At 50.0% G+C, this 24,612-nt stretch overlaps 1 protein-coding gene across 4 annotated transcripts in view; it reads left to right on the top strand.

Moving 5' to 3' along the window:
- Positions 1-24,612, top strand: part of TRIP13 (thyroid hormone receptor interactor 13) — a 211,376-nt gene that overhangs the window by 106,642 nt on the left and 80,122 nt on the right. For all 4 annotated transcript variants that reach the window (XM_040434140.1, XM_040434142.1, XM_040434139.1 and 1 more), the window contains exon 9: positions 15,888-15,974. In XM_040434140.1, the coding sequence (XP_040290074.1) occupies positions 15,888-15,974 (87 nt within the window). The remainder of the gene's footprint in view (positions 1-15,887; positions 15,975-24,612) is intronic.

Raw genomic sequence — 24,612 nt, 5'->3', positions numbered from 1 at the left:
CAAGATCACGGTCGAAGGGATTCTGGCCATCCTCGCCGCGCTGGGTTCTCGGAGATCACTCGGATGCTGGCGGACGTTCCGTGGCCTCTTCCTCTGAGAGGACCTGCTGTCTCAAGGACCGCTCTTCCACCAGAATTTACAGTCGCTTTGTTTAACGGCATGGCTGTTGAGACCGCCATCCTGAAGAAGAGGGGCTTCTCGGACTCCGTCGTGAAGACCATGATCAAGTCCAGGAAGCCAGCTTCATCCTGGATATACTATCTTACCTGGAAGGCCTTTCTTGCCTTTTGCGAGAAACTAGAAGTTTGTCCCCTTCGTTTCTCTGTTCCGGTGGTCCTCTCATTTCTCCAGTCGGGCCTAGAGCTGGGAAAGTCCCTGAGCTCTCTAAAAGGTCAAGTTTCGGCTCTTGCCATTTTCTTTCAGCGGTCCCTGGCTCTTCTTGGGCCTGTGAGAACCTTCTTGCAGGGGTTGGCGCATTCGGTTCCTCGTATGTTCCTCCTCTGCCCCCCTGGGATCTCAATCTGGTTCTGTCTTCCCTCCAGGCGGCTCCCTTTGAACCCCTGAGGGAAATTTCCCTGACTGCTCACCTGGAAAGTGTTTTTTCTGGTGGCCATCACCTCTATCAGGAGGGTGTCGGAGCTGGCGGCTCTTTCCTCTAAGGAGCCCTTTTTGGTCTTCCACAAGGATAAGGTGGTGCTGCGCCCGGTCCCTTCTTTTTTGCCCAAGGTGGTCTCCGCCTTCCACCTTAATGAGGACATAGTCCTGCCCTCTTTTTGTCCTTCTCCAGCGAACCCCAAGGAGCGCTCTCTACATTCCCTGGACGTTGTCCGTGCTTTGAGGGTGTACCTTTCGGTGACTGCCCCCTTCCGCCGTTCTGACTCCCTTTTCGTGGTTCCCGAAGGGCCTTGTAAGGGTCTGGCGGCCTCCAAGGTCATGGTAGCTCGGTGGATTCGGTCGGCTATTGCCATGGCGTATCGTTCCCATGGTAGAGTTCCCCCGGTGGGGGTTACCGCGCACTCCACCAGGGCGGGTGGGGGCCTCCTGAGCTAGGCGTAATCAAGCGTCTGCATCGCAACTTTGTAAGGCGGCAACCTGGTCGTCCTTACATACCTTTTCAAGGTTTTACCAACGGCACTCTTTGGCATCGGCTGATGCTGCCCTCGGACGCAAGGTATTGCATGCAGTGGTTCCTGGTTGACCGTTGGACATTTCCCTCTGGCGGTGTTGATCTTTCTCCATGCTCTGGGACGTCCATGGTCTGTGTCCCCCAATGGAATGGGCGAGGAAAGGAGATTTTTTGTGAAACTCTCCTGTAAAATCTTTTTCTCGTCTTTTCCATTGGGGGACACAGCTCCCACCCATTCTTGTCTGTTCCAGGGGGGGTTGGTTCATTTATGTCGGGTCCTGATGGTTTCGGTCCGATGGCGGTATTCCTTTGTTATGTTTTTTCTTTGCAAAGTTTTTGGTCTCCTTCTACTGCTTTTGCAATCACTGAGGTCCTCCTGTGGGAGTCTGGGGGTATAGCCCGTAGAGGAGGAGCTTTCTTTATTTGCATAGTGTCTCCTCCTAGTAATGGCCTAGGCTATACCCATGGTCTGTGTCCCCCAATGGAAAAGACGAGAAAGATTTTACAGGTGAGTTTCACAAAAAATCTCCTTATTCCTGATAAATAGCATATTATATGTGAATGGAACCCTAAGCAGGGTATGACAGGTAAAGTGTGAAACTGACAAACTGATTCACCGATAAACGTGATCAGCTTGGTATGCTCAGAAAAGAACATCGAAAGTTGATAGAGAAGATATCCAAATGGATGGTGGACGTCACAGGGACAGGCGATCAGGCAGAAGTTAGCTAGAGTCAACAAAGCGGCAGCAGGGCCTCTCCTGGCTAACGTTTACAAATCCAAAATACCCCAGTGACATTCCCTATAACTTTTTATTAATCATTCCAATAACAGGGCATCTTAAGAGTCCTGTATTGTTATTTATCGTCACTACCTCCCCGAGTCTTGAGTGGGTAATTGCCGCATGCCCCCTCCTTAACTTGGAAGCTTATGCTTCAATACTTTGTCCCACATTTCCGCTCGATTACATTTAATTTCATCCATTCACCTCCCTTGCATGTGGTATCCTTTTCTCAGGCTCCCTCTCCGGCCTGGAACCCTGATTCCCCGCCACCCCTTAATCACCATGGTAGGCGCATAAAAGAACATCGAAAGTGGATAGAGCAGATATCAAATTGGATCGTGAACATCACGGGGACGTGCGACATGGTGGGGCAGTAAGTGTGCACACCCCTACACGAACTAACAGTGGTCAGCCCCTGCAACTTCTGGGTCTCCAAATTGGGCACATGGCCTGAGCTTGCCCTTTACCCCTCTGAGGTGCTGGCCTGCCCTGCAGCCAGTGTATTGTCTGAACGTGTGTTTAGCATGACTGGAGGGGGTTATCACAGGTTATATTTCCCAAAATTTTGGGGTGTACCCTAATAAAAAAAAAAATTAAAACCAAAAAGCAGCGTAGGCTACCTCCTCCTCCACCGCCTCCTCAACCTCCTACTCCATATGGACCTCGTCCTCCTAGATCAAGATTATTTATTTTTTATTTTTACTTATTTTGTGGTATTTAAAGTAATTAAGCTTGCCATGCTCTTAACCACATTTTGATGCCATTTGCAGCCCTCTAGCACTTTCCATGACATTTTTACAGCCATTTTAGTGCTCAAAAGTTCGGGTCCCCATTGACTTCAATGGGGTTCGGGGTCAAGTTTGGGTCCCGAACTCGAACTTTTTTCTGAAGTTCGGCCGAACCCGTCGAACCCAAACATCCAGGTGTCCGCTCAACTCTAACTATGGGTCCAAGTTAAAAATGCTTGGAATGACATAGCACAGGAGGATATTCAGCATCTGTATGACCTTTATCATGCCAGAGTGGTAGCTTTTATTTCAGCAATGGGAGATGCCACCCAGTTTTAATGTGACCCTGCCTCAACATTTACCTTGCCGCAAAACCCAAAGTTGTACCACTTTGGTTGTATGATCATTGACCAAGCATCACTTGCAGTTTATACTTTGTCAATCTCAGCTCAATCACATTACATTTTCCAGGTATTCTTTTATAATTTTTTTCCGGTAGTGTACTAAGCACTGCAGCTGCAGCTCCCCAACTTTCAGACTCGTAGGCCTCATGCCTATGAGGCAGGAGATCGCGTTGACATCACCATGACCTCCTGCACTGGGTCTCGCGAGATAACGTGATGACGAGCACCGGAAGGCACAGTGATGTGTGACAGTGCACATTTCAATTTTCTCGTACTTTTTTCCATTGGGGGACACAGACCATGGGTATAGCTTAGAGGTATTAGTAGGAGGGACACTATGCAAATATAAAAGAGAGTTCCTCCTCCTCCTCGGGCTATACCCACCAGGAGGAACTCAGTCTTTGCTTAGGGTCTGGTGAAGGAGGTTGACACTTTTTGATTCTACTCCTTTTTGTTTTCTTTCTAGAGGGGGACACAGGTCGGCATTGCGCCTTCCTGGTCCCCCGTGGAGTGCCCGCCACCGTCTGTTGGACGCTGCCTCCATTTTCCCCCAAGAAGACAAGCGGATCCGGGCTCGACCTGTTAGCTCCGGCATCCCACCAGCTCCTGGGTCACCTGCTGCTGCCCTCCATTTAGAGCACTGTACTCAGGGAGTCAGATGTCTGAAGAGGTGAGCCCTGCTGGTACAGAACAGAGGGAGAAGACTGCAGGAGCAGATAAGTATGGCTTCCCCTCTGCCCCCCCCCCCCCTCCCTCCCTAGGAATTTGGTGGCGGCTGGCTTATCAACTTCCTGACACTGATATCTTGGGGAATGGATGGGCCGACTGAGTGAGCTGGGAGATGGGTGTTTCGTTCTGGAAGGGGCATCTGGAGGCACTATACCATAAATATTTCCCTGCTGGGACCCTTATCACTGCTTTTTCTCTGCATCCGCCGGTGCCTGCAACGCCGGCCCTGATTAGGGGCGGTGTTTTCTCTCCAGCAGCTCCCAACCAGCGGTGGGCCCCCCGCTTATTTGAGGGCCGCCGACACCCGGGTCAACCACCGGCCTTAATTAACCCCCGCCACGCCGCTTCTCGGCGCCGGACGTCTTTTTTTATAAGGCGCGCGCGCGCTCTTTTCGCGCCTCTGACGCCTCCTGGGGGCGGAGCCTCGCGCTTCGCTCTGGCGTCCTTCCCCGCTTCCTGAGAAGCTCCTGGCTGCTCTCTGCCCCTCCGGTGGACTTCTGTGCTGTTGCTGGGTGGTAGGACCTTTTAGCCCTTTTTTCTTGCTGCATCTGGTTGTGGTTGCCATCATGCCTAAGCCTTGGGCCCCCCTTAAATCTGCCAAGTCCTCTTCTCAGTCGGCCAAGACCTCTTCTCAGATTCCAATGGGGTCCTGTATGAAGTGTCTTCTGCCGCTTTCTGTCTCTGGTATCTGTTCCTCCTGCCCTGCCCCTGGACAGGATCATCCTTCTCCTCCTTCTCTTGCTCAGTCCAGTTCCCCCCCTGTCCCTGCGGAGCCTGGGTTCCCGCTTGGGCATCTGCCATGTCCAGCGCGGCCGCTTATTTGGCCTTAGTCGCCAAGGCAGCCATGTCTTTTATGGAACGTATGGCAGTTTCCAATCCTGTGGCGCCAACCACTCCATCTCCTCTCAGTGGTTCCCACAAAGGACGTCTGACTACTAAGAGGCAGCGTGAGCGGCAGCATCCCTCCTCGGATGACTCAGTTTCCCCCCCTCGCCTAGAGGCGCGTTCGGACGACTCTCCCTTCTCCCCCCCCCCAGGGAGCACAAGTCTGAAGGGGAATTGTCCGGCTCCGACGAAGTAATGGAGCGGGACCCCTCGCCTAAGCTCTCCACCTTGGTGGCTGACTTAGACACTTTTAATCTCCAAGGGGATTCTCCTCCTTCCACTAGTCGGGAGTTCGCCCTTTTTCCGCCCAAGAAGCCGGAGGCTGCCGCGTTTCCAGTCCATGAGGAATTTTCTGCGGTCATATCCAGGGCCTGGGACCGTCCTAATCAAAAGTTCTCTGCCACCAAACGCATGGATACGATTTATCCTTTTCCGGCTGACAGTGTGGAGAAGTGGTCTTCTCCCCCCAAGGTGGATCCCCCGGTGGCCAGATTAGCCAAGAACACGACCCTCCCTGTCTTAGACGGCTCCTCTTTGCAGGACGCTGTAGACAGGCGCATAGATTCTCTTTCCAAGTCCATTTTCTCACTGGCAGGCACGTCCCTGCGACCTGCTTTTGCCTCAGCATGGGTGGCCAGAGCCCTCTCGGTGTGGTTGCAGCGCCACCACCAAGACCTGGCGGAACAAGATGCGTCTACTGACACACTGGATTTGGTTCTCCAGATGTCTCCGGCTTCTAAGTTCCTTTGCGAAGCTTCCATGGACATTGCTTCCCTCTTTGCCTGCATGTCAGCCATCTCGGTCATTCAGCGCAGAGAGGTCTGGTTAAAGGTGTGGGACGCCGATGCCTCTTCCAAACGTTCCCTCGCTTATCTCCCCTTTGGGGGTTCCAGACTTTTTGGGGCTCAGCTGGACGAGTTCATCTCCGCCGCCACTGGGGGCAAGAGCACTCATCTTCCCCAACCCAGGTCCAAGCGCACTTTTCGGACCAGGTCCTCCGGCTCCCGGTACCAGTCCTTTAGCCGCTTCTCGTCTAATCGGATGTCGCATGCTTCCTCCGCTGGGGGGGTCTCAGGACTCCCGCAAAAAGCCCTCCTTCAAGCCCCAGCCTTCCTGGCGCCAGAAGGCACAGTCGGCCCGCCCTGCTGCTCCCAAGCAGTCTTCCGCATGAAGGGGCGCCCGCACCCCTCGTGGTGGGGGGGCCGCCTGCTCTCTTATCAGCAGGTTTGGAGGGCTCATGTTCAGGACGCATGGGCTCTAGAAATTGTAACATCAGGTTACAAGATAGAATTCGCCTCCAGACCGCCAAAACGTTTTTTACCTTCTCGCGTTCCGGGGGATCCGGCCAGAGCCTCGGACCTCTTGATGGCAGTTTCCTCCCTTCTGGACCGGGGTGTTATTACCCCAGTTCTCCCAGAGGAACAGGGCATAGGTTTCTATTCAAACCTGTTCGTGGTCCCAAAAAAGGAGGGGTCGGTGCGTCCGATCCTGGATCTAAAGCTGCTCAACAAGTTTCTGCGGGTGCGGAGGTTTCGAATGGAATCCCTCCGCTCCGTTATTGTTTCTCTTCTCCCAAGGGAGTTCCTCGCGTCCGTAGACATCCAGGACGCCTATCTTCATGTCCCGATCGCAGAATCTCACCAACGATTCCTGCGATTCGCCATTGGTGGCCGGCACTATCAGTTTGTCGCCCTTCCTTTCGGGTTAGCGACCGCCCCTCGGGTCTTTACCAAAATCCTAGCGCCGCTCATGGCGCTTCTTTGCACCAGGGGCATTCCTTTGCTGCCCTACCTGGATGACATCCTGATAAAGGCCCCCTCGCTTCCGCAGGCCGAGGACAGCGTCCGGATCACTGTTCAGACTCTGGAACAGTTCGGCTGGCTGATCAACTTCCCAAAATCCTCTTTCCTCCCGTCCCAGAAGCTCTCTTTTCTGGGGATGGTTTTGGATACCTCGGCCACCAAAGTGTTTCTTCCAGTCTCCAAGACCTCCCAGATCCAGGGGGCAGTGTCGCACCTGCTGCGCTCCCCGTGTCTCTCCATCCCGGAGTGCATGCCCGTCCTGGGTCTTATGGTAGCCTCTTTCGAGGCCGTACCATATGCCCAGTTTCACACTCGTTCGCTCCAACAAGAGATCCTTTCCCTCTGGGACAAGAACTCTCTAGGTCTGGACGCTCGCATCCGCCTGTCTCTGCGGGTTCGGGCGGCTCTTCCCTGGTGGTCGTCCCCTATGAACCTGACGTCTTTCCTCCCATTCTCTTTCCTCCCATTCTCCTGGACGATCGTCACCACCGATGCCAGCCTTCTGGGTTGGGGCAGCGTTCTCCTGTCCCGCAGGGTTCATGGAGTTTGGTCGGAGGCGGAATCTCGCCTCCGATCAACATCCTGGAGCTGAGAGCGATTTTCCACTCCCTCTCCCATTGGACTCCTCTCCTTACCGGCCGCCGGTAAGGATTCAGTCGGACAATGCCACGGCTGTGGCTTACATAAACCATCAAGTCGGGACCCGCAGCCGGGCGGTGATGCAGGAGGTGAGGAGAATTCTGCTGTGGGCGGAGTCTCACGTTCCGGTGTTGTCGGCGGTATATATTCCAGTAGACAACTGGACAGCAGACTTTCTAAGCTGCAACAAGGTGGATCCAGGCGAGTGGTCTCTGCATCCGGAGGTATTCGAAGACGTCTGTCGCCGGTGGGGCCGTCCGGATGTGGACTTGATGACGTCCAGGCTCAACAACAAGCTCTCGGTGTTCCTGGCTCGCGTCCGGGATCCGAAGGCGTACGGGGTGGACGCGCTAGTGTCTCCGTGGCAGGACTTCAGCCTCTTCTATGTCTTCCCTCCACCTGCTCTGCTGCCGAAGGTTCTACGCAAGATCGAGGCGGAAGGGATTCCGACCGTTCTCATCGTCCCGGATTGGCCTCGCCGCGCATGGTTCTCTGACGTGGCTCGGATGCTGGCGGACGCCCCATGGCCTCTTCCCGACAGAGAAGATCTACTGTCTCAGGGCCTACTCTTCCACCGGAATTTAAAGTCTCTTCATTTAACGGCGTGGCTGTTGAAACCGCCATCCTGAAGAGGAGGGGGTTCCCGGATTCGGTGATTAGAACCATGATCAGAGCGAGGAAGCCAGCTTCCTCCCGGATTTACTATCGTACCTGGAAGGCCTTCCTTGCCTTTTGTGAGAACTCGGGTTTTCCTCCCCTTCGTTTTTCTATCCCGATGGTACTCTCGTTTCTTCAGTCCGGACTCGAGATGGGACTGTTGCTGAGCTCCCTGAATGGTCAAGTTTCGGTTCTGGCCGTCTTTTTTCAGAGGTCCCTTGCTCTCCTGGGTCCTGTGAAGACTTTTCTTCAAGGGGTGGCACATTCGGTCCCTCCGTACATCCCCCCCCCTTTACCTCCTTGGGATCTCAACTTAGTCCTGGGCGCCCTCCAGACGGCCCCCTTCGAGCCTCTGAGGGAGGTTTCCCTGACTTTTCTCACCTGGAAAGTGGTCTTTCTTGTGGCCATAACTTCCATCAGGCGGGTTTTGGAGCTGGCCGCACTTTCCTGCCAGGAGCCTTTTCTGGTTTTTCACTAGGATAAGGTGGTGCTCCGTCCGGTTCCCTCCTTTTTGCCCAAGGTGGTCTCTCCCTTCCACCTTAACGAGGATCTTGTCCTGCCCTCCTTTTGTCCTTCTCCGGCAAACTCCAAGGAACGCGCTCTCCATTCTCTGGATGTCGTGTGGGCCCTGAAGGTGTATCTGACGGCTACCGTCTCTGTCCGCCGTTCAGACTCCCTCTTTGTTAACCCCCGAGGGACCTCGTAAGGGTTTGGCGGCCTCCAAGGTCACTGTGGCGCGATGGATACGCTCGGCTATCTCTGCGGCTTATCGCACTCGTGGTAGGGTTCCCCCGGCTCGGATTACCGCTCACTCCACTAGGGCGGTGGGAGCTTCCTGGGCAAGGCGCAATCGTGCCTCTGCGTCTCATCTGTGTAAGGCGGCCACCTGGTCGTCCTTACATACTTTTACGAAGTTTTATCAGTTGCATTCGCTGGCTTGGGCTGATGCTGTCTTGGGCCGCAGGTTTTTGCAGGCTGTGGTTCCTGTTTGACCGTTGGACGTTCCTCCTGGCGGTGTTGATATTTTTTTTCCCACCCCATGGACTGCTTTGGGACGTCCCATGGTCTGTGTCCCCCAATGGAAAAAAGGAGATTTTTTGTGAAACTCACCTGTAAAATCTTTTTCTCGTCTTTTCCATTGGGGGACACAGCTCCCACCCATTCTGCCTGTTGCAGGAGGGTTTTCAGTTCAGTTCTGTTTGTGGTTGGACCTCATGGGCTTTGGTCCGATGGCTTCCATTTATTTTTTCTTGTCTCCTTCTCCTACTGCTTTTGCAACGCCTGAGTTCCTCCTGGTGGAGCCTGGGGGTATAGCCCGAGGAGGAGGAGCTCTCTTTTATATTTGCATAGTGTCCCTCCTACTAATACCTCTAAGCTATACCCATGGTCTGTGTCCCCCAATGGAAAAGACGAGAAAAAGATTTTACAGGTGAGTTTCACAAAAAAATCTCCTTTTTCTTGCTCACCAAGCACAGCGGCATCCATTTGATGGCAGCTGTTTTTGGTATCACAGCTGAGCCCCATTCACTTCATTGTAGGATGGGGTGCCATAGAAAGTACCTGTCCCATGTACCAAATACATTAGGCACATCACTGAGCCTATGGCTTATACCTGCTAGGTTCTGGGTTTAAAGCCTGGCACGCGATAATTTGGAAAGAAAGTTGGATAGGTTTGTTGAAATATGCTAGCTAGGTGACAAATTCAAATGACGTGTGATTTTGATATCTGACTTTTCTCACAGGTCAGGGTCAAAGTCCAAATGAGTTTTACATACTGTGTATATGTATTCTAAATCACATAGCCAGAGAAAATCCCTACTTAACAGTGGCTGAGCCTATAGCTCAGTGGTGAGATTCTATCTCGCAAACAGTAGCTTTTGGGTTCACAACCCAATAACAAACCGAATAAAAAAAAATTAAAAAAACCCCTGGAGACAAATTCAAATGTGTTTTTGACTTTGTCAGAAATTTTTATTTTTTATTTTTTTTAAAGGTCTGTGTCCAAGTCGGAACAAATTTTCTTTGGCTATATATACCTAGCAGAGGGAGCAGTAACCTTCAGCGCTCCAGCTGCTGTGAAACTACAACCCCCAGCATGCAAACATGCTCAGCTGTCCTTCTAACTCCCACAGAAGAGAATGATGCATTCTTGGAGTTGTAGTCTCTGAACAGCTGGAGTGCCGCAGGTTGCTGATGCCTGACCTAGCACATACACAAGTCAGAATTACTTGGAGTCCAAGCTAATGTCCCTGTGGCTCATTGGTAAGGTCTCTGTTTTATATATTGTAACTTTTACGTTCAGTACCTATTGGCAGATGAGGAAGAAGGATGACCTTTTTTTAAATAAGCTAGTTAGATGGCATCAAATGATTTTTGACTCTTCTCACCTGTCAGAGTCAAATGAATTTCAGATACATTATGTATTTGCAAGCGAAATCACATAGCCAAAGAAAAACCCTAAAGTAAGTAAACCCACTTTACCCACCCATATGTAACTAAAAACCCACCCATGTGTAACTAAACCCCCTATTGCACCCTAACATAAGTTAACCCTCTATTGCACTGTAAATTAAGTGAACCCCTTATTACAACCCAATGTGAATCCTGTATTGCAACTGAAAGGAAGTGAACCCCCTTTGCACCTTTTAGTAACAACCCCCAACTGCATTCTAAATTGAACCCTTTATTGCACCCTAAAATATTTGACCTGCCAATGTACCCTAAAGTAAGTGAGCTCACTTTGTACTCTTACATGAACTCTTTATTGAATGTAAAAGTAACCCCCTATTGCACCCTAAAGTATCCTAGCTAGATGACAAATTCAAAATTGCACCCTAAAATAACTGAAACCACTTTATACCCTTAAGTGAACCCCCTCTTACAGCCTAAAGTAAACTTGAGGAGAAAATAAGAGGTTAAATTATTTTAGAATGTATGAACAGTTCAAATACTTTAGGGTGCAAAGTGAGTTTACTTATGTTGCAATATGGGGTTCACTTACTTTAGGGGTTTTCTTTGGCCATGATATTTAAGCTAGCTAATACACATTATATCTGAAACTCATTTGACCCTGACGGGTGAGGAAAGTCAGACATCAAAGTCTAACATCGTTAAGGGTACTTTCACACTAGTGGTTTTTTCTTTTCCGGCATAGAGTTCCGTCACAGGGGCTCAATACCGGAAAATAACTGATCAGTTTTATCCCCATGCATTCTGAATGGAGAGCAATCCGTTCAGGATGTCTTCAGTTCAGTCTTATTGACTGATCAGGACAGAGATAAAACCGCAGCATGCTACGGTTTTATCTCCGGCCCAAAAAACTGAACACTTGCCTGAATGCATTTTTTTCCATAGGAATGTATTAGTGCCGGATCCGACATTCAAAATACCGGAACGCAGACTGAAAAGAAGGTGAAAATAATAAATGCCGGATTCGTTTTTTCCGGATGACACTGGAAAGACTGATCCGGCATTTCAATGCATTTGTAAGTCTGATCAGGATCCTGATCAGTCTTACAAATGCCATCAGTTGGCATACATTTTGACGGACCGGCAGGCAGTTCCGGCGACTGAACTGCTTGCCGGATCACTCTGCCGCAAGTGTGAAAGTACCCTTTTCTAGCTTATTAAAAAAAAATGTCATCCTTCTCTTTGACGGCTAATGGGTCTTGAAACCAAAATCTACTGTATATAAAACGGAGAGCTCACGATTGAGCCTCAGTCACACAGTGCATATCTTAAATAAATTCTGACTTTGACCCTGACTTGTGTAAAAAAAAAAAAAAAAAAAGTGTTTCGGCATAACATCCTTCATTAACAGGTCATGACCTGTTGATGAAGGATGTTATGCCGAAACATGTCCAGGTACATCCTTGATGCACATTATGATCAGAAAATTAAACAAAACACTGATTTTATAACTACACGGCTGCTGGGATTTCTCGGGACTACACGTGGAGGTTACTCCTTCCCGCTGCCTCATGAATGTGATTGAGTGCTGACTGGGATAATATTCTTCTGTGAAAAAAGTCAGACCTCATTTGAATTTGACAACTAGCTAGCAAATTTCAACAATCCTATCCAACTTTCTTTCCAAATTATGTTTTGCAAGGCTTCGAACCCAAAACCTAGTAGATATAAACCATAGGCTTACTGCTTATTTGATTAGATATTCAGGCAGCAATATATAATAGGCAAACAAATATACATGTTTAGGTATTGAGAGGTCACAGTCAGGGGTCATTTGGCATTGCCAAAAAGCCAGTGCATGCGTTGTATCCCCTTCCAAGACGTCATCTGTAAAAGTGCTATACTTGTCCTTGGAGTAGGAGCACAAACAGCAGTGGTCCAGAACACGTTCTCTTCCTCTTCTGTGGCACCACCAACATTTTGGGTACACACACTGATGAACTATAGTACAGCTATGCTCTTTTCACCTACTATATATTGTCTAACTTTGGCCCTAACAGATTTTTTTTTTTTTTTTTATATTCTCCTTATTGAAATGAGAATTTCCATGAATTACACATATAGTCAGCAAGTCATAAATGGCATTTCGTTACAAAACCTCACTTTACAACCTAAACCAGTAGATGTCTTTACATGGCTCTCAAGTCACAATTTTCACCCCAAACCTTGCCCTTTCCCCGCACCCTAACGCCAAACCATCCCACCCAATTATACCCCAATCCATGAACACTCATCTGGGACTATGCCGATGTCTTTTCCTTGTTAGTACAAGTCATATCAAGAGAACCTGTCACCAGGATTTTGTGCATAGAGCTGGGGACATGGGCTGCTAGATGGCCACTAGCTCATCTGCAATACCCAGTCCCCACAGCTCTCTGCGCTTTTATTGTGTTAAAAAACAGTTTTGGTCCATATGCAAAGGACCTGATATGGGTCCTGTATCCGGAGATGAGTCAAGCGGAAAGGAGCCCAGCACCACCCCGCGTCCTCCGAATCTCCTCCTTGCTGGCTGACGTCACAGAGCTGGAGCGCCGAAATCTCGCGATGCGCGAGCTAGCGCATGCGCAGCGTCTGCATCATGTTCATTCCCTGTACTGGCATCAGCACAGGGAACGAACTACGCATGCGCTAGCTCGTGCATCGCGAGATTTCGGCGCTCCAGCTCTGTGACGTCAGCCAGCAAGGAGGAGATTCGGAGGACGCGGGGCGGTGCTGGGCTCCTTTCCGCTTGACTCATCTCCGGATACAGGACTCATATCAGGTCATTTGCATATGGATCAAAACTGTTTTTTAACACAATAAAAGCGCAGAGAGCTGTGGGGACTGGGTATTGCAGATGAGCTAGTGGCCATCTAGCAGCCCATGTCTCCAGCTCTATGCACTAAATCCAGGTGACAGGTTCCCTTTAAACTTGAATCTCATTTATATCTGTCTAAGTTTCTAACTTCCCTAATCTATTTGCTAATTGCGCTTCCAAGTACCACTTAGTCAGCTTGAAGGGGGCCATAAGTTCCTGAATTTCGCAGTTAGACAATCGCTTCTCTATGAATTCCCTCCACTTCTTGATGAATTTTTCAATTAATCTTTACTTATCCTGTTCTACCTCCAATCTTTCAAGATACAGTACGTTCCTCATAGTCCCTACCGCCTCAACCCACGACGGTACTTCTGCTTCCAGCCAGTGTCGTAGAAGAGATTTCTTCACTGACATCAATAGTATATGTACTCCTCCTTTCGCGACCACTGCCCCTAATTCCTCTTCCTGATTTTTTGGTATGTAATGAAAAATGCATTGTTGTGGTGTTAGTCCCACTATCTCTCCCCAGATCTCCTTTATTGTCTCCACTGCACGTTGCCACAACGGTTGTGCCTTTGGGCATTCCCACAAAGCATGAAGAAGTCCAGCTTTCGGGAGGACACATTTGGGGCAATGTCGTAGGTAATGGGCAGCGCATCTTGATACGACAAATTAAAGGCGTACGTCGCCCTATGCATAAGCATTAGTTGTGTGTCTCCATTGTTCGTTGTAAACTGCTCGCCTTACTAATTCAAGACCTTCCCTCATTTTTTTGGCTGATCCTTTAGTTCTCTTTCCCAGGGCTTAAGGGCTCCTTTTACCAAGCCTATCGTCTGTATGGTATGTAGCTTTAGGTGCAATTCTGAAAGGGACATGTGCGAGCCATCCTTGCCCAGTACAGCCGCGAACCACGCAAGCTTTTTCGGGTCACCCAAAGAGCCTGCCTGTGTCTTGCAGTAACTCTTAATTTGCAGGAAAGGGAGATAGTGTGCGTGTGCTAGATCATACTGTCCCTTCACCTGTTCCCATGACAGCAGTTGATGGCCATTGGTTTCCAATAAATCACTGAGTCTCGTAATGTTTTTAGTCTTCCAGCCTTGAAACTAAATATTCTCTCTGCCTTGTGGGAACGCAGGCAGCGACCACAATGGCATTCTGGGTGATATATAGTAGGGAAGTCCATAGATCTTCCTAATCGACTTCCACGCCATTATGGTGTCTTTTAGCAAAATGGACTGTCTGGTCGGTATGGAAATATCTCTTAGTTTTGTATGTAATAGAGCCTCTAAGTTCCATAAGCCGGCCAGTTACTGCTCTATCATAATTGCCGAATAATGTCGAGTCCCCCACACCCAATCCCTTACATGTCGGAATAAGGCCGCTAGAGTATAATGGCGAATATTTGGCATTTGCAGCCCTCCTTCCCCCTTCAGCATTGTCAGTTTCGCATAAGCAATGCAGGGCCTTCTAGTTTTCCACAAGAAGCGGTTAAACGCCCTCTGCATCCTTGTGGTATCTGTGTGCTTTAATAGTAACGGAATTGTTTGAAATGGATAAAATAACTTCGGGAAGCTTACCATCTTACCAACTGTCAAAAATTAAAAGTGTAATCTGATTGGTTAAGGGCAACTAAGCCTATTCTACTTTACACCAGTTTGATAAATGACCCCATAAGTGTTTCATCACAAACAAAATTAACAGTAATTGCATTATAATAAGGGTGCTGTGAACTTTTCTATACTGCATTGGGCTTGTGCCATCAGGGCATACTATATTTGTGTCTAAGGGCACGGCCACGTGGTCAAATTTCCAGATTTATTTTGGAAGCCCAAACCAGGAGTGAATTTTAAAAAAAAAGTCTGTCATTTATACGTTCTCTTTTTATGTGATCAAATACAGATTTTGGCTTCCAACACTGCATCATTAAACCTGACACTGTATCGGTACCCCATCTTATCCGCTTATCACCAGCTGTCTGCATTTAAAGTTTACTTGAAGCTTTTGCCAATAAAAGTTACCAGTTAGGCCTCGTGCACACAACAATATGTATTTTGCGGTCTGCAAAACCCCGATCCACAAAATATGGATGACGTCCGTGTGACATCTGTTTTCTTTTGCATCCATATGTCCGTTCTGCAAAAGGTAGAACAGGTCCTATTCTTGGCGACAAAAGGTTGTCCACTGACCCATTGAAGACCATGAAGGATATCAACTAAGGGCATTACGCAACTATTGTTACATAAAAAGTTACAAATGATGGCGCACAGCATATATGCACCATATTTTGCGGCTTGTTAGGGGCCAGGCTTCACAATACCTTCCGGATTTACGGTTACTTTTGTCAGAAAGTAGTGGAAGTTATAGATGAACTCTTAGCCAAACTGTAGTTGGTGTCGCCTACAGTATCTGGCACGTTGCAGGGCAAAGAAGCGCTTAATTTATTAAGAAGCATCAGCCTCTTAATAAAAGAGGCATATATCACCAGTGCAGGGAGATCAAGACTGGTGTATGGGTATGCCAGTTTTGATAAATGTGCCTCAATAGGTCCGCAAAAAAGGTGGCCGTAACACGGACATCATCCATATTGCGGACCGCAAAATACATATGGTCATGTGCATGAGGCCGTAAGATTAGTTGTACATAAATGCCAGCATTGTTATGGACATTTTGTGTATATCAGGGATGGCCAACCTGAGGCTATCCAAATGTTGCAAAACTCCAACTCCCAGCATGCCCACACTGTCTACAGCTACCAGTCTACAGCAGGGCGTGGTGGGAGTTAGAGTTTTACAACAGCTGGATAGCTGCAGATTGGCCATCCCTGGTGTATACAAATAAAATATAACATTTCTACTGCCTTGTTTCAGAGTGGCAAGTTAGTAACCAAGATGTTTCAGAAGATTCATGAAGTCATAGATGACAGTGATGCTCTAGTGTTTGTGTTGATCGATGAGGTAAGCAACTCAAATTATTTGGCTTTTAAGCATACTAAAGCCAAAGAGAAACAGTAGCGCTAGCAAGATTTATATTTAGTTTCATATAACAATGCAGAGGAGGAAAAAAACATATCCATCCACAAGTATAAGCTTGGATCAGAATTTATTCAGTAGTTTTTTAATCTGTGTGTGTGCTTTTAAAAACCTTTTTATTTTCCCGCTGTGAGTGGATGGGACCTTGAAAACTCCATCTATATGTATTGTACTGTGCAGAATTCACAACAGTCTGCAACAATTCTGTCATGTCTGAATGTAGAAAAAAAAAAATTGTGCGCAAAACAGATGCAAACAACTATGTAGATACCATAAAATAAAAGGTAATGACTGTCAAACAGCTATGTACTTAAACTTAAATTCGTTATCTCACTTCAGCAAATGGCATTTATCATGTAGAGAAAGTGAATACAAGCCCCATACTAATGTATTGTGATTGTCCCTATTGCTTCCTTTGCTGGCTTGATTACCGTATTTTTTTCGCTTTATATGACACACTTTTTTCACCCAAAATGGGGGGGGGGGAATGGCAGTGCAAAACTAATGGTGCAATTTTTACATGGCTGACACTGATACATCACAGGCGCCTGCGATGTATCAGTTACTGTAAACCTCTATCACATGGGGTGGGAGGAGGGGCTAGAGGCCAGCAACTGCTGTTGCACTCACGACGGGGCCCGTTGCAGTCACTGTACTCTATTACACCAGTCCCCTCACAGCAGTATTCAAATGTAAAGTCTATTCATGTAATCCTCAAGCAGTGGCTCTGCTTTGTTAAAGGGAACCTGTCCCCTCCAAAAACCATCCCAAGCCGCCAGCAGTACCTGACAGTAGCCAGCAGCGTGTTTCCAGTGATAATTTTCTTCCTGAAGGCCGATGCAGCTAAAGCTCAAAACGTTTTATCCCCTGCCGGCGCGCTTCTCTAGTCATGCTTGAAGCAAGGGGGCAGCGGCCTCCTTGCTTCAAGTCAAAATAACCATGCCCCTTCCCTGCCCCTTCGCTGTGATCCTGGACATGCGCATTCCTTCAGCTTGAAAGCGCCTGCGCTCCAGGCCCCGGTCTCCGGACATTCTAAGCCCGGCATTGGGAGCCTGTGCGCATGCGCGAGAGACACACCTAATCTCGCGGCATGCGCAGACCCTCCTTTTTTTCTCCATTTAAACTCCCTGGTCTCCCGCTGACAACAGGTCCACCCGATGCCTCCAGATCTATTATACCAAGGTTTGTGATCTGCGCTCATCATCAGCTGCTACCAGTAACTCATTTTTGTCTACAGTCCAGAATCTATTGACTACCTGTCGCTTGTTTCTGCTATTAGTAGTGATTCTGAGAGGCATGTGATTTTTATTTTATTTTATTTCATTCTACCTTTTATGATTGCACTCCTTTGACTCATTTAGCCAGCAACACGATACACCTTTGGATATAGTGATATTGTACTTTAATGATGTACTTATGGACTCTATTTGTGACGGCATCCGTGTCTTTGTGAACGGTTGGCTGTGCTATATTATATCAGTGACCACCTCTGTGGGCCATCTATCAGTTATGCTCCTGCGGCTATATAAGAACCATACATTCTAGTTACTACATGATACCTTGCACTTACTATATATCTTGCTATTGCTTTCCTTCATATAGGTCTTAAAATAATTCTACTAGGAATATGAAGATAATGAGCTTGGAATTATCCCACCTCGATATATCCATGTTTTGCCAATCTTGATTTGCTCCTTTATGATGTTCTAGTCTCTATATATATATATATATATATATATATATATATATATATATATATATATATATATATATATATATATTCGGCACCTATTTACGCCATATTTTGTTTTGTTTTGTTTTGCTACGATATTCTGTTCCATTTTATATTGTCTACCCACCCTATGGGCTATGCACTAAAATGTGATGTACCTATTTATATTTAGGCCGTGAACAAGGTCCTAGTAGACCGAAACGTTGGCCATTTGCAAAAAAGATCCTATTTGGGATGGACAATAAATGAATTATCTCTAACTACCTGAAATCGAGTGCCGTGGTTTCTTCCTATTTTTATATTGACTTCAGCCACTGAGCACCGGCAGCTACACAAAAGAGGAGTGCCATCCACTATAATTATCATAACAACCTTCGCTGTGACTGACAGCGCTTATGCAGAGAGTTCGGCAAAGCCAGCCGAACTGCCGGCTCTCAGTCACAGCGAAATCACTGCCCCCTTGACTTCAAGCATGACTAGAGAAGCGCGTCGGAAGAAAATTATCGCTGGAAACACCCTGCTGGCTACTGTCAGGTACTGCAGGCGGCTTGGTTTTTGGAGGTGACAGGTTCCCTTTAAACTACCGTAATCGTCTGTATTATAGCTGAAACGATTACTCGATTGAATTGAGTAATTCGACACAAAAAAATCCTCAATGCAAATTTTTTGCATCGAGGATTCGTTTGTGACGTGACCACGGAGCGGGATGAAGCGCTTGCTATTACTCACCATTCCATGGTCCCCCACCGGCCCGTTCCGCGCTGCACTGTATCCTTCCTGACACATCGTCAGGACATAGTGCACATAAGCGTGCACTATGACCCGACGCTGTCTGACGTCAGGACGATAGTGCAGCGCGTGGAGAAGAAAATGGAGGAGCTGTGGAGCCGCGCCCCTAAAAGAAAGGTAAGTATTTTATTTCACTGGCGCTGGGGACATGGCACTGAAGGTGGACAGCCTGGTGGCTTTGAAGGGGGACAGATGGCAATGGAGGCATTGGGGGAGGGGGACATAGCAATGGTAGGCATGGAGGGGCAGATGGCACTGGGGGAGTGGGGGACATGGTGGATGGCATGGAGGCACTGGAGCAGGGGGACTGATGACAATGGATGGCATGGGGGCACTGGGGGAGGGGGACATGGCAATGGATGGCATGGAGGCACTGGGGGAGGGGGACATGGCAATGGATGGCATGCAGGCACTGGAGGAGGGGGACATTGTAATGTAAGGCATGGAGGCACTGGGGGAGGAGCACATGGCAATGACTGCATGGAGGGGCAGATGGCACTGTGGGAGTGGGGGGCATGGCATGGAGGGGCAGATGGCACTGGGGGAGTGGGGGGCATGAAGGGGCAGATGGCACTGGGGGAGTGGGGGGCATGGCATGGAGGGGCTGATCTGATGGCACTGGGGGAGTGGGGGACATGGCATGCAGGGGCTGGTCTGATGGCAGTGGGGGACATTACATGGCAATGGATGGCATGGAGGCAGTGAGGGACATGGCAATGGATGGCATGGAGGGGCTGATGGCACTGGGGGAGTGGAGCTGAAGGCACTGAGGTGGGGGAGAGCTGAAGGCACTGGGGGAACAGAGCTGATGGCACAGGGGGGAAGCTGATGGCACTGGGGAGAACGGAGCTGATGGCACTGGGGGGAACTGATGCACTTGGGCTGATCGCTCAGGACGGAAAAAAGAGTGTTGGGGACTGATGGCAGGGGGTCTGAGTTTTTATAAAGGAAAAACAGTCCATACATTTTTTCTTATTGGAGTACTCGATTAATTGTAAAAATAACACCACGCAACAAAAAAAAAAACTTTTCATCTGCTACTGGGCAAAAACCCTTTTCACACAGGCGTTTTGAATTCCGTTTGTGAGATCCGTTTCAGGGATCTCACAAACTGTTCAAGACGGATCAGTTCAGCCCCAATGCATTCTGAATGGAAAAGGATCCGTTCAGAATGCATCAGTTTGGCTCCGTTCCGCCTCCATTCGCTCTGGATGCGGACACCAAAACGCTGCTTGCAGCATTGAGTAATTTTGAACAGAACGAGTTTTACTCCAACAATTACCTGATCTACATCAAAGTTTGCGTAGTTAACAGTGTATAAAAATGTAATGTAATAACAAAATTTAGAAAAGTCTCGTTTTTCAATTTAAAAGTCTTACTTGAGCAAGGCCCGGTACTGTTAAAAGTGCTTCAGGCATCTGCTTTTGCGTTTGTGAACGGTCATATTGTCCTGTTGCAAAAACCAGCAGTATTCCAGCGGCCTTGATACCTGTTCTACATTGTAGAAATATCTTTATGGAACAGCTCTCCATGTTTGTCACTTACGTGTCCCAAATTGGGTGGGAAAAAGTCAAGATGGAAATGTAAGAAATGCACTTTTCTCGCACATTCCATTGGGGGACACAGACCATGGGTATAGCCTAGGTCATTACTAGGAGGAGACACTATGCAAATAAAAGAGAGCTCCTCCTCCCCGGGCTATACCCCCATGCTCCACCGGGAGGACTCCAGTCTTGCTTAGTGTCGGATAAGGAGGTGACATTTCTACTCTACTCCTGTTTATTTTTTTTTCAGCAGTGGACGCAGGGTCGCAATTCTGCTTCCCTGGTCTCTTGGTGTAGCAAGCGCCGAGGTCGAATTGACGTCCCCGGCTACCCCCCACCCTCCACCAGAAGTTAAGTGGAACCGGGCTCGACCTGCAGCTCCGGCGGCCTACCAGATTCGGGGTCACCTTCCTGCCCTCCTCCAGATCACTGCCACTCCTTGTGCCAGCTGACTGAGAGGTGACCTCCGCTGGTGTGGATTTGAGGGCGAAGACTGCAGGACGCAGATAAGTACACTGCCTCCCCCTGTCTCCCGGTGTGACACTTAGGGCCGCTTGGTGGGGGGTTTGAAGGGGGGAAAGGATCCCTGTCTGGGGCATCGCTACAGAAGTGGCGACTTCCCGGCTCTCCCTCAGCGGTGTCTAGGGGGCAGGCCCTCCTACCCTTCCGGCAGCCGCGTCTCGGTTATTTTTCATATTTCCCGCGCGCGGGTTTCGTACCTCCTGACGCGATTTGTGGGCGGCGCCCTGTTCTTCTGCTCTGCACTTCAGGCTCAGCGCTTCCGGCTGACCTCTTCCATTTGCAGGGATTGCCGCCATCATGCCGAAACCTGGGGCCTCACAAAAATCCAAGTCTGCCCCTCTGGGGCTATGTAAGGTTTGCTGCTTACCACTGTGACTCTTGCCTTGCCACTGGACAGGATCATCCTCTCCTCCTCCTCCTTCCCCTCTCACTCAGCCCAGTCCTCCCTCCGCCCTGTCAGAGCCTGCGGAACCCGCTTGGGCCTCTGCCATTTCTAGGACGGCCGCTGACTTAGCCAAAGTCTCTCGGGCCGCCATGGCCTTCATGGAATGCATGGCGTCCACGGATCTTGCGGCTAACACTAGACTCGACCCCTAAGAGGCAGCGTACACCGCAGCATCCTTCCTCGGATGATTCTGCTTCCCCTCCTCGCCTGGAGGCCCGTTGAGACACTTCCCCTCCTCGCAGAGACCATAGATCGGAAGGGGAAAGGTCCAGTTCTGACGAGGACACAGAGCTGGAGCCCTCGCCCAAGCTGTCCACTATGGTGGCAGACTTGGTGGCGGCGGTCCAGGATACTTTTGATATCCAGGGGGAATCTCCTTCCGCTGGTAGCCAGGAATTCCCTCTTTTCCACTCGAGGAAAGCTCAAACGGTTGTATTCCCCATACATGGCGAGTTCGACAAGGTCCTCTCTAAGGCCTGGGACCGCCCTAATCACCGGTTTTCTGCCACGAAACGTATGGATACTCTTTATCCATTTCCTGCAGAAAATGTGCAGCAGTGGTCTTCTCCTCCTAAGGTCGACTTGCCGGTGGCCAGATTGGCTAAGGATTCGGCCATTCCTGTCTTGGACGGTTCGTCTCTACGGGATGCAGTTGACAGGCGTTTGGACTCTCTGTCCAAAGCCATCTTCAGTTTGGCAGGCACTGGCCTGTGGCCTGCTTTCGCCTCGGCCTGGGTATCCAGAGCGCTTTCCGTACGGTTGCAGCGCCACCATCAGGACCTGGCGGAGCAGGATGCGTCTGCGGACACCTTAAACTTTGTCCTCCAGATGTCTCAGGCGACAAAGTTTCTCTGCGAAGCTTCCTTTGATGTTGGCATTATCTTTGCGCGGATTTCGGCCCTTTCGATCACACAGCGCAGAGAAGTCTGGTTGAAGGTTTGGGACGCTGGCGCTTCCTCTAAGCGTTCCCTCACTAACCTCCCCTTTTCGGGTTCCAGGCTTTTCGGTGCTAAGCTGGACGAGATCATCTCGGACGCGACGGGGGGCAAGAGTACCAACCTGCCCCAATCTAGATCCAAGCGCACCTTTTGGAGGTCGGTCCTCCGGTTCTAGGAACCAGTCTTTTCGTCGCTTCTCCTCTTCCAGATCTGCGGCAGCCCCCTTCCCGGGTGGCTCTCAGGAGAAGCCTGCCTTTAAGCCCCAGCCTTCCTGGCGCCCGCGGCCACAATCAGCCCGCCCTGCGGCTCCCAAGCAGTCCTCCGCCTGAAGGGGCGCCCCCACCTCTTACGGTGGGGGGCCAATTGCTCTCCTTTCAACAGGTTTGGAGAGCTCATATCCAGGACGCCTGGGCCCTGGAAATTGTAACATCTGGTTACAAAATAGAATTCGCCTCCAGGCCTCCGGAGTGTTTCTTCTCTTCTCAGGTTCCGGGGGATCCGGTCCGGGCCTCGGCTCTTTTGCAGGCGGTCTCTTCCCTTTTGGACAGGGGAGTGATTGTTCCAGTTCTATTGGAGGAGCAAGGTGCAGGTTTCTACTCCAACCTATTCGTGGTGCCAAAGAAGGAGGGATCGGTGCGTCCTGTTCTAGACCTGAAGCTGTTAAACTGGTCTTTGCGGGTCCGGAGGTTCTGGATGGAATCCCTCCGATCCGTTCTTGCTTCTCTCCTTCCAGGGGTATTCCTCGCGTCGGTGGACATACAAGACGCCTATTTGCATGTCCCTATAGCAGAATCTCAACACAGATTTCTGCGCTTCGCTGTCGGCGGGCAGCATTACCAGTTTGTCGCCCTACCTTTTGGGCTGGCTACGGCCCCTCAGGTATTCACGAAGATCTTGGCGCCGCTCTTGGCGCTCCTCCGTACCAGGGGCATATCTCTGTTGCCCTACCTGGACGACATACTGATAAAGGCTTCCTCCCTTTCCCAGGCCAGGGACAGCGTCCGGATCACTGTTCAGACTCTGGAGCAGTTCGGCTGGCTGATCAATGTCCAGAAGTCATCTCTTCTCCCCTCAGAGGTTGACCTTCCTAGGGATGGTTCTGGACACCATGGCAGCTCGGATATTCCTTCCGGGTTCCAAGTCCTCTCGAATTCAGGAGTCGGTATCTCTCCTCCTGCGCTCCCGACGACTCTCGATCCGGGAGTGCATGAGGGTTCTGGGGCTGATGGTGGCCTCCTTCGAGGCCGTCCCCTTTGCCCAGTTTCACACTCTGCCTCTACAACAGGCGATTCTGTCCTTTTTGGGACAGGACGTCGCGCGGTCTGGACTCTCGAGTCCGTCTGCCTCCTCGGGTTCAAGACTCCAGTGGTGGCTGTCGTCCCCCCCCCCCCCCCCCCCCCCGCCCAAAACCTGATTTCAGGGAGGTCCTTTCTTCCGATCTCCTGGACAGTTGTCACCACCGACGCCAGCCTTCTAGGTTGGGGTGGTGTTCTCCAGACCCGGACAGTGCAGGGGGTTTGGTCGGCGGCAGAGGCCCGCCTTTCGATCAACGTGCTGAAGCTCAGAGCAATTTTCCTCTCCCTTTCTCACTGGACTCCTCTCCTGGTAGGTCTCCCGTTAAGGGTCCAGTCGGACAATGCCACAGCCGTGGCTTATGTCAACCACCAGGGTGGGACCCGCACCCGGACGGTGATGCACGAGGCGGAAAGGATCCTCCAGTGGGCGGAGACTCATGTTCCGGTACTGTCGGCAGTGTACATCCCGGGGATCGACAATTGGAAGGCGGACTTTCTCAGCCGCAACACGGATCCAGCAGAGTGGTCCTTAAATCCGGAAGTTTTCGAGGACATCTGTCGCCGGTGGGGCCGCCCAGACGTCGACCTGATGGCGTCCAGGCTCAACAACAAGTTTCCCACGTTTCTGGCCCGTGCTCTGGACGCGGAGGCGTACGGGGTGGACGCGCTGGTGTCTCCGTGGTGGGGCTTCCCCCTCCTTTGTCTTTCCACCTCTGCCTCTACTACCGAAGGTCCTTCGCAAAATCACGTCGTAAAGGATTCCGACCATTCTCATCGCCCCCGATTTGGCCTCGCCGCGCCTGGTTCTCGGACGTCACTCGGATGCTGGCAGACGTTCCGTGGCCTCTTCCTCTCAGGGAGGACTTACTGTCTCAAGGACCACTCTTCCACCAGAATTTACGGTCACTGCGTTTAACGGTGTGGCTGTTGAGACCGCCATCCTGAAGAAGAGGGGCTTCTCGGACTCTGTGGTGAAGACCATGATCAAGGCCAGAAAACCAGTTTCATCCAGTATATACTATCGTACCTGGAAGGCCTTTCTTGCCTTTTGTGAGAAACTGGGCGTTTTTCCCCCTTTATTTCTCGGTTCCGGTGGTCCTCTCCTTTCTCCAGTCGGGCCTTGAGATGGGAATGTCGTTGAGCTCTCTGAAAGGTCAGGTCTCTGCTCTGGCCATTTTCTTTCAGCGATCCCGGGCTCTGCTCGGTCCAGTGAGGACCTTCCTACAAGGGGTGGCGCATTCGGTCCCTCCGTATGTTCCTGCCCTGCCCCCCTGGGACCTAAATTTGGTTCTGTCTTC

Source organism: Bufo bufo, chromosome 5, assembly GCF_905171765.1.
Source record: "Bufo bufo chromosome 5, aBufBuf1.1, whole genome shotgun sequence".
NCBI lineage: Eukaryota > Metazoa > Chordata > Amphibia > Anura > Bufonidae > Bufo > Bufo bufo.
This window is presented reverse-complemented; position numbering and strand designations above follow the sequence as displayed.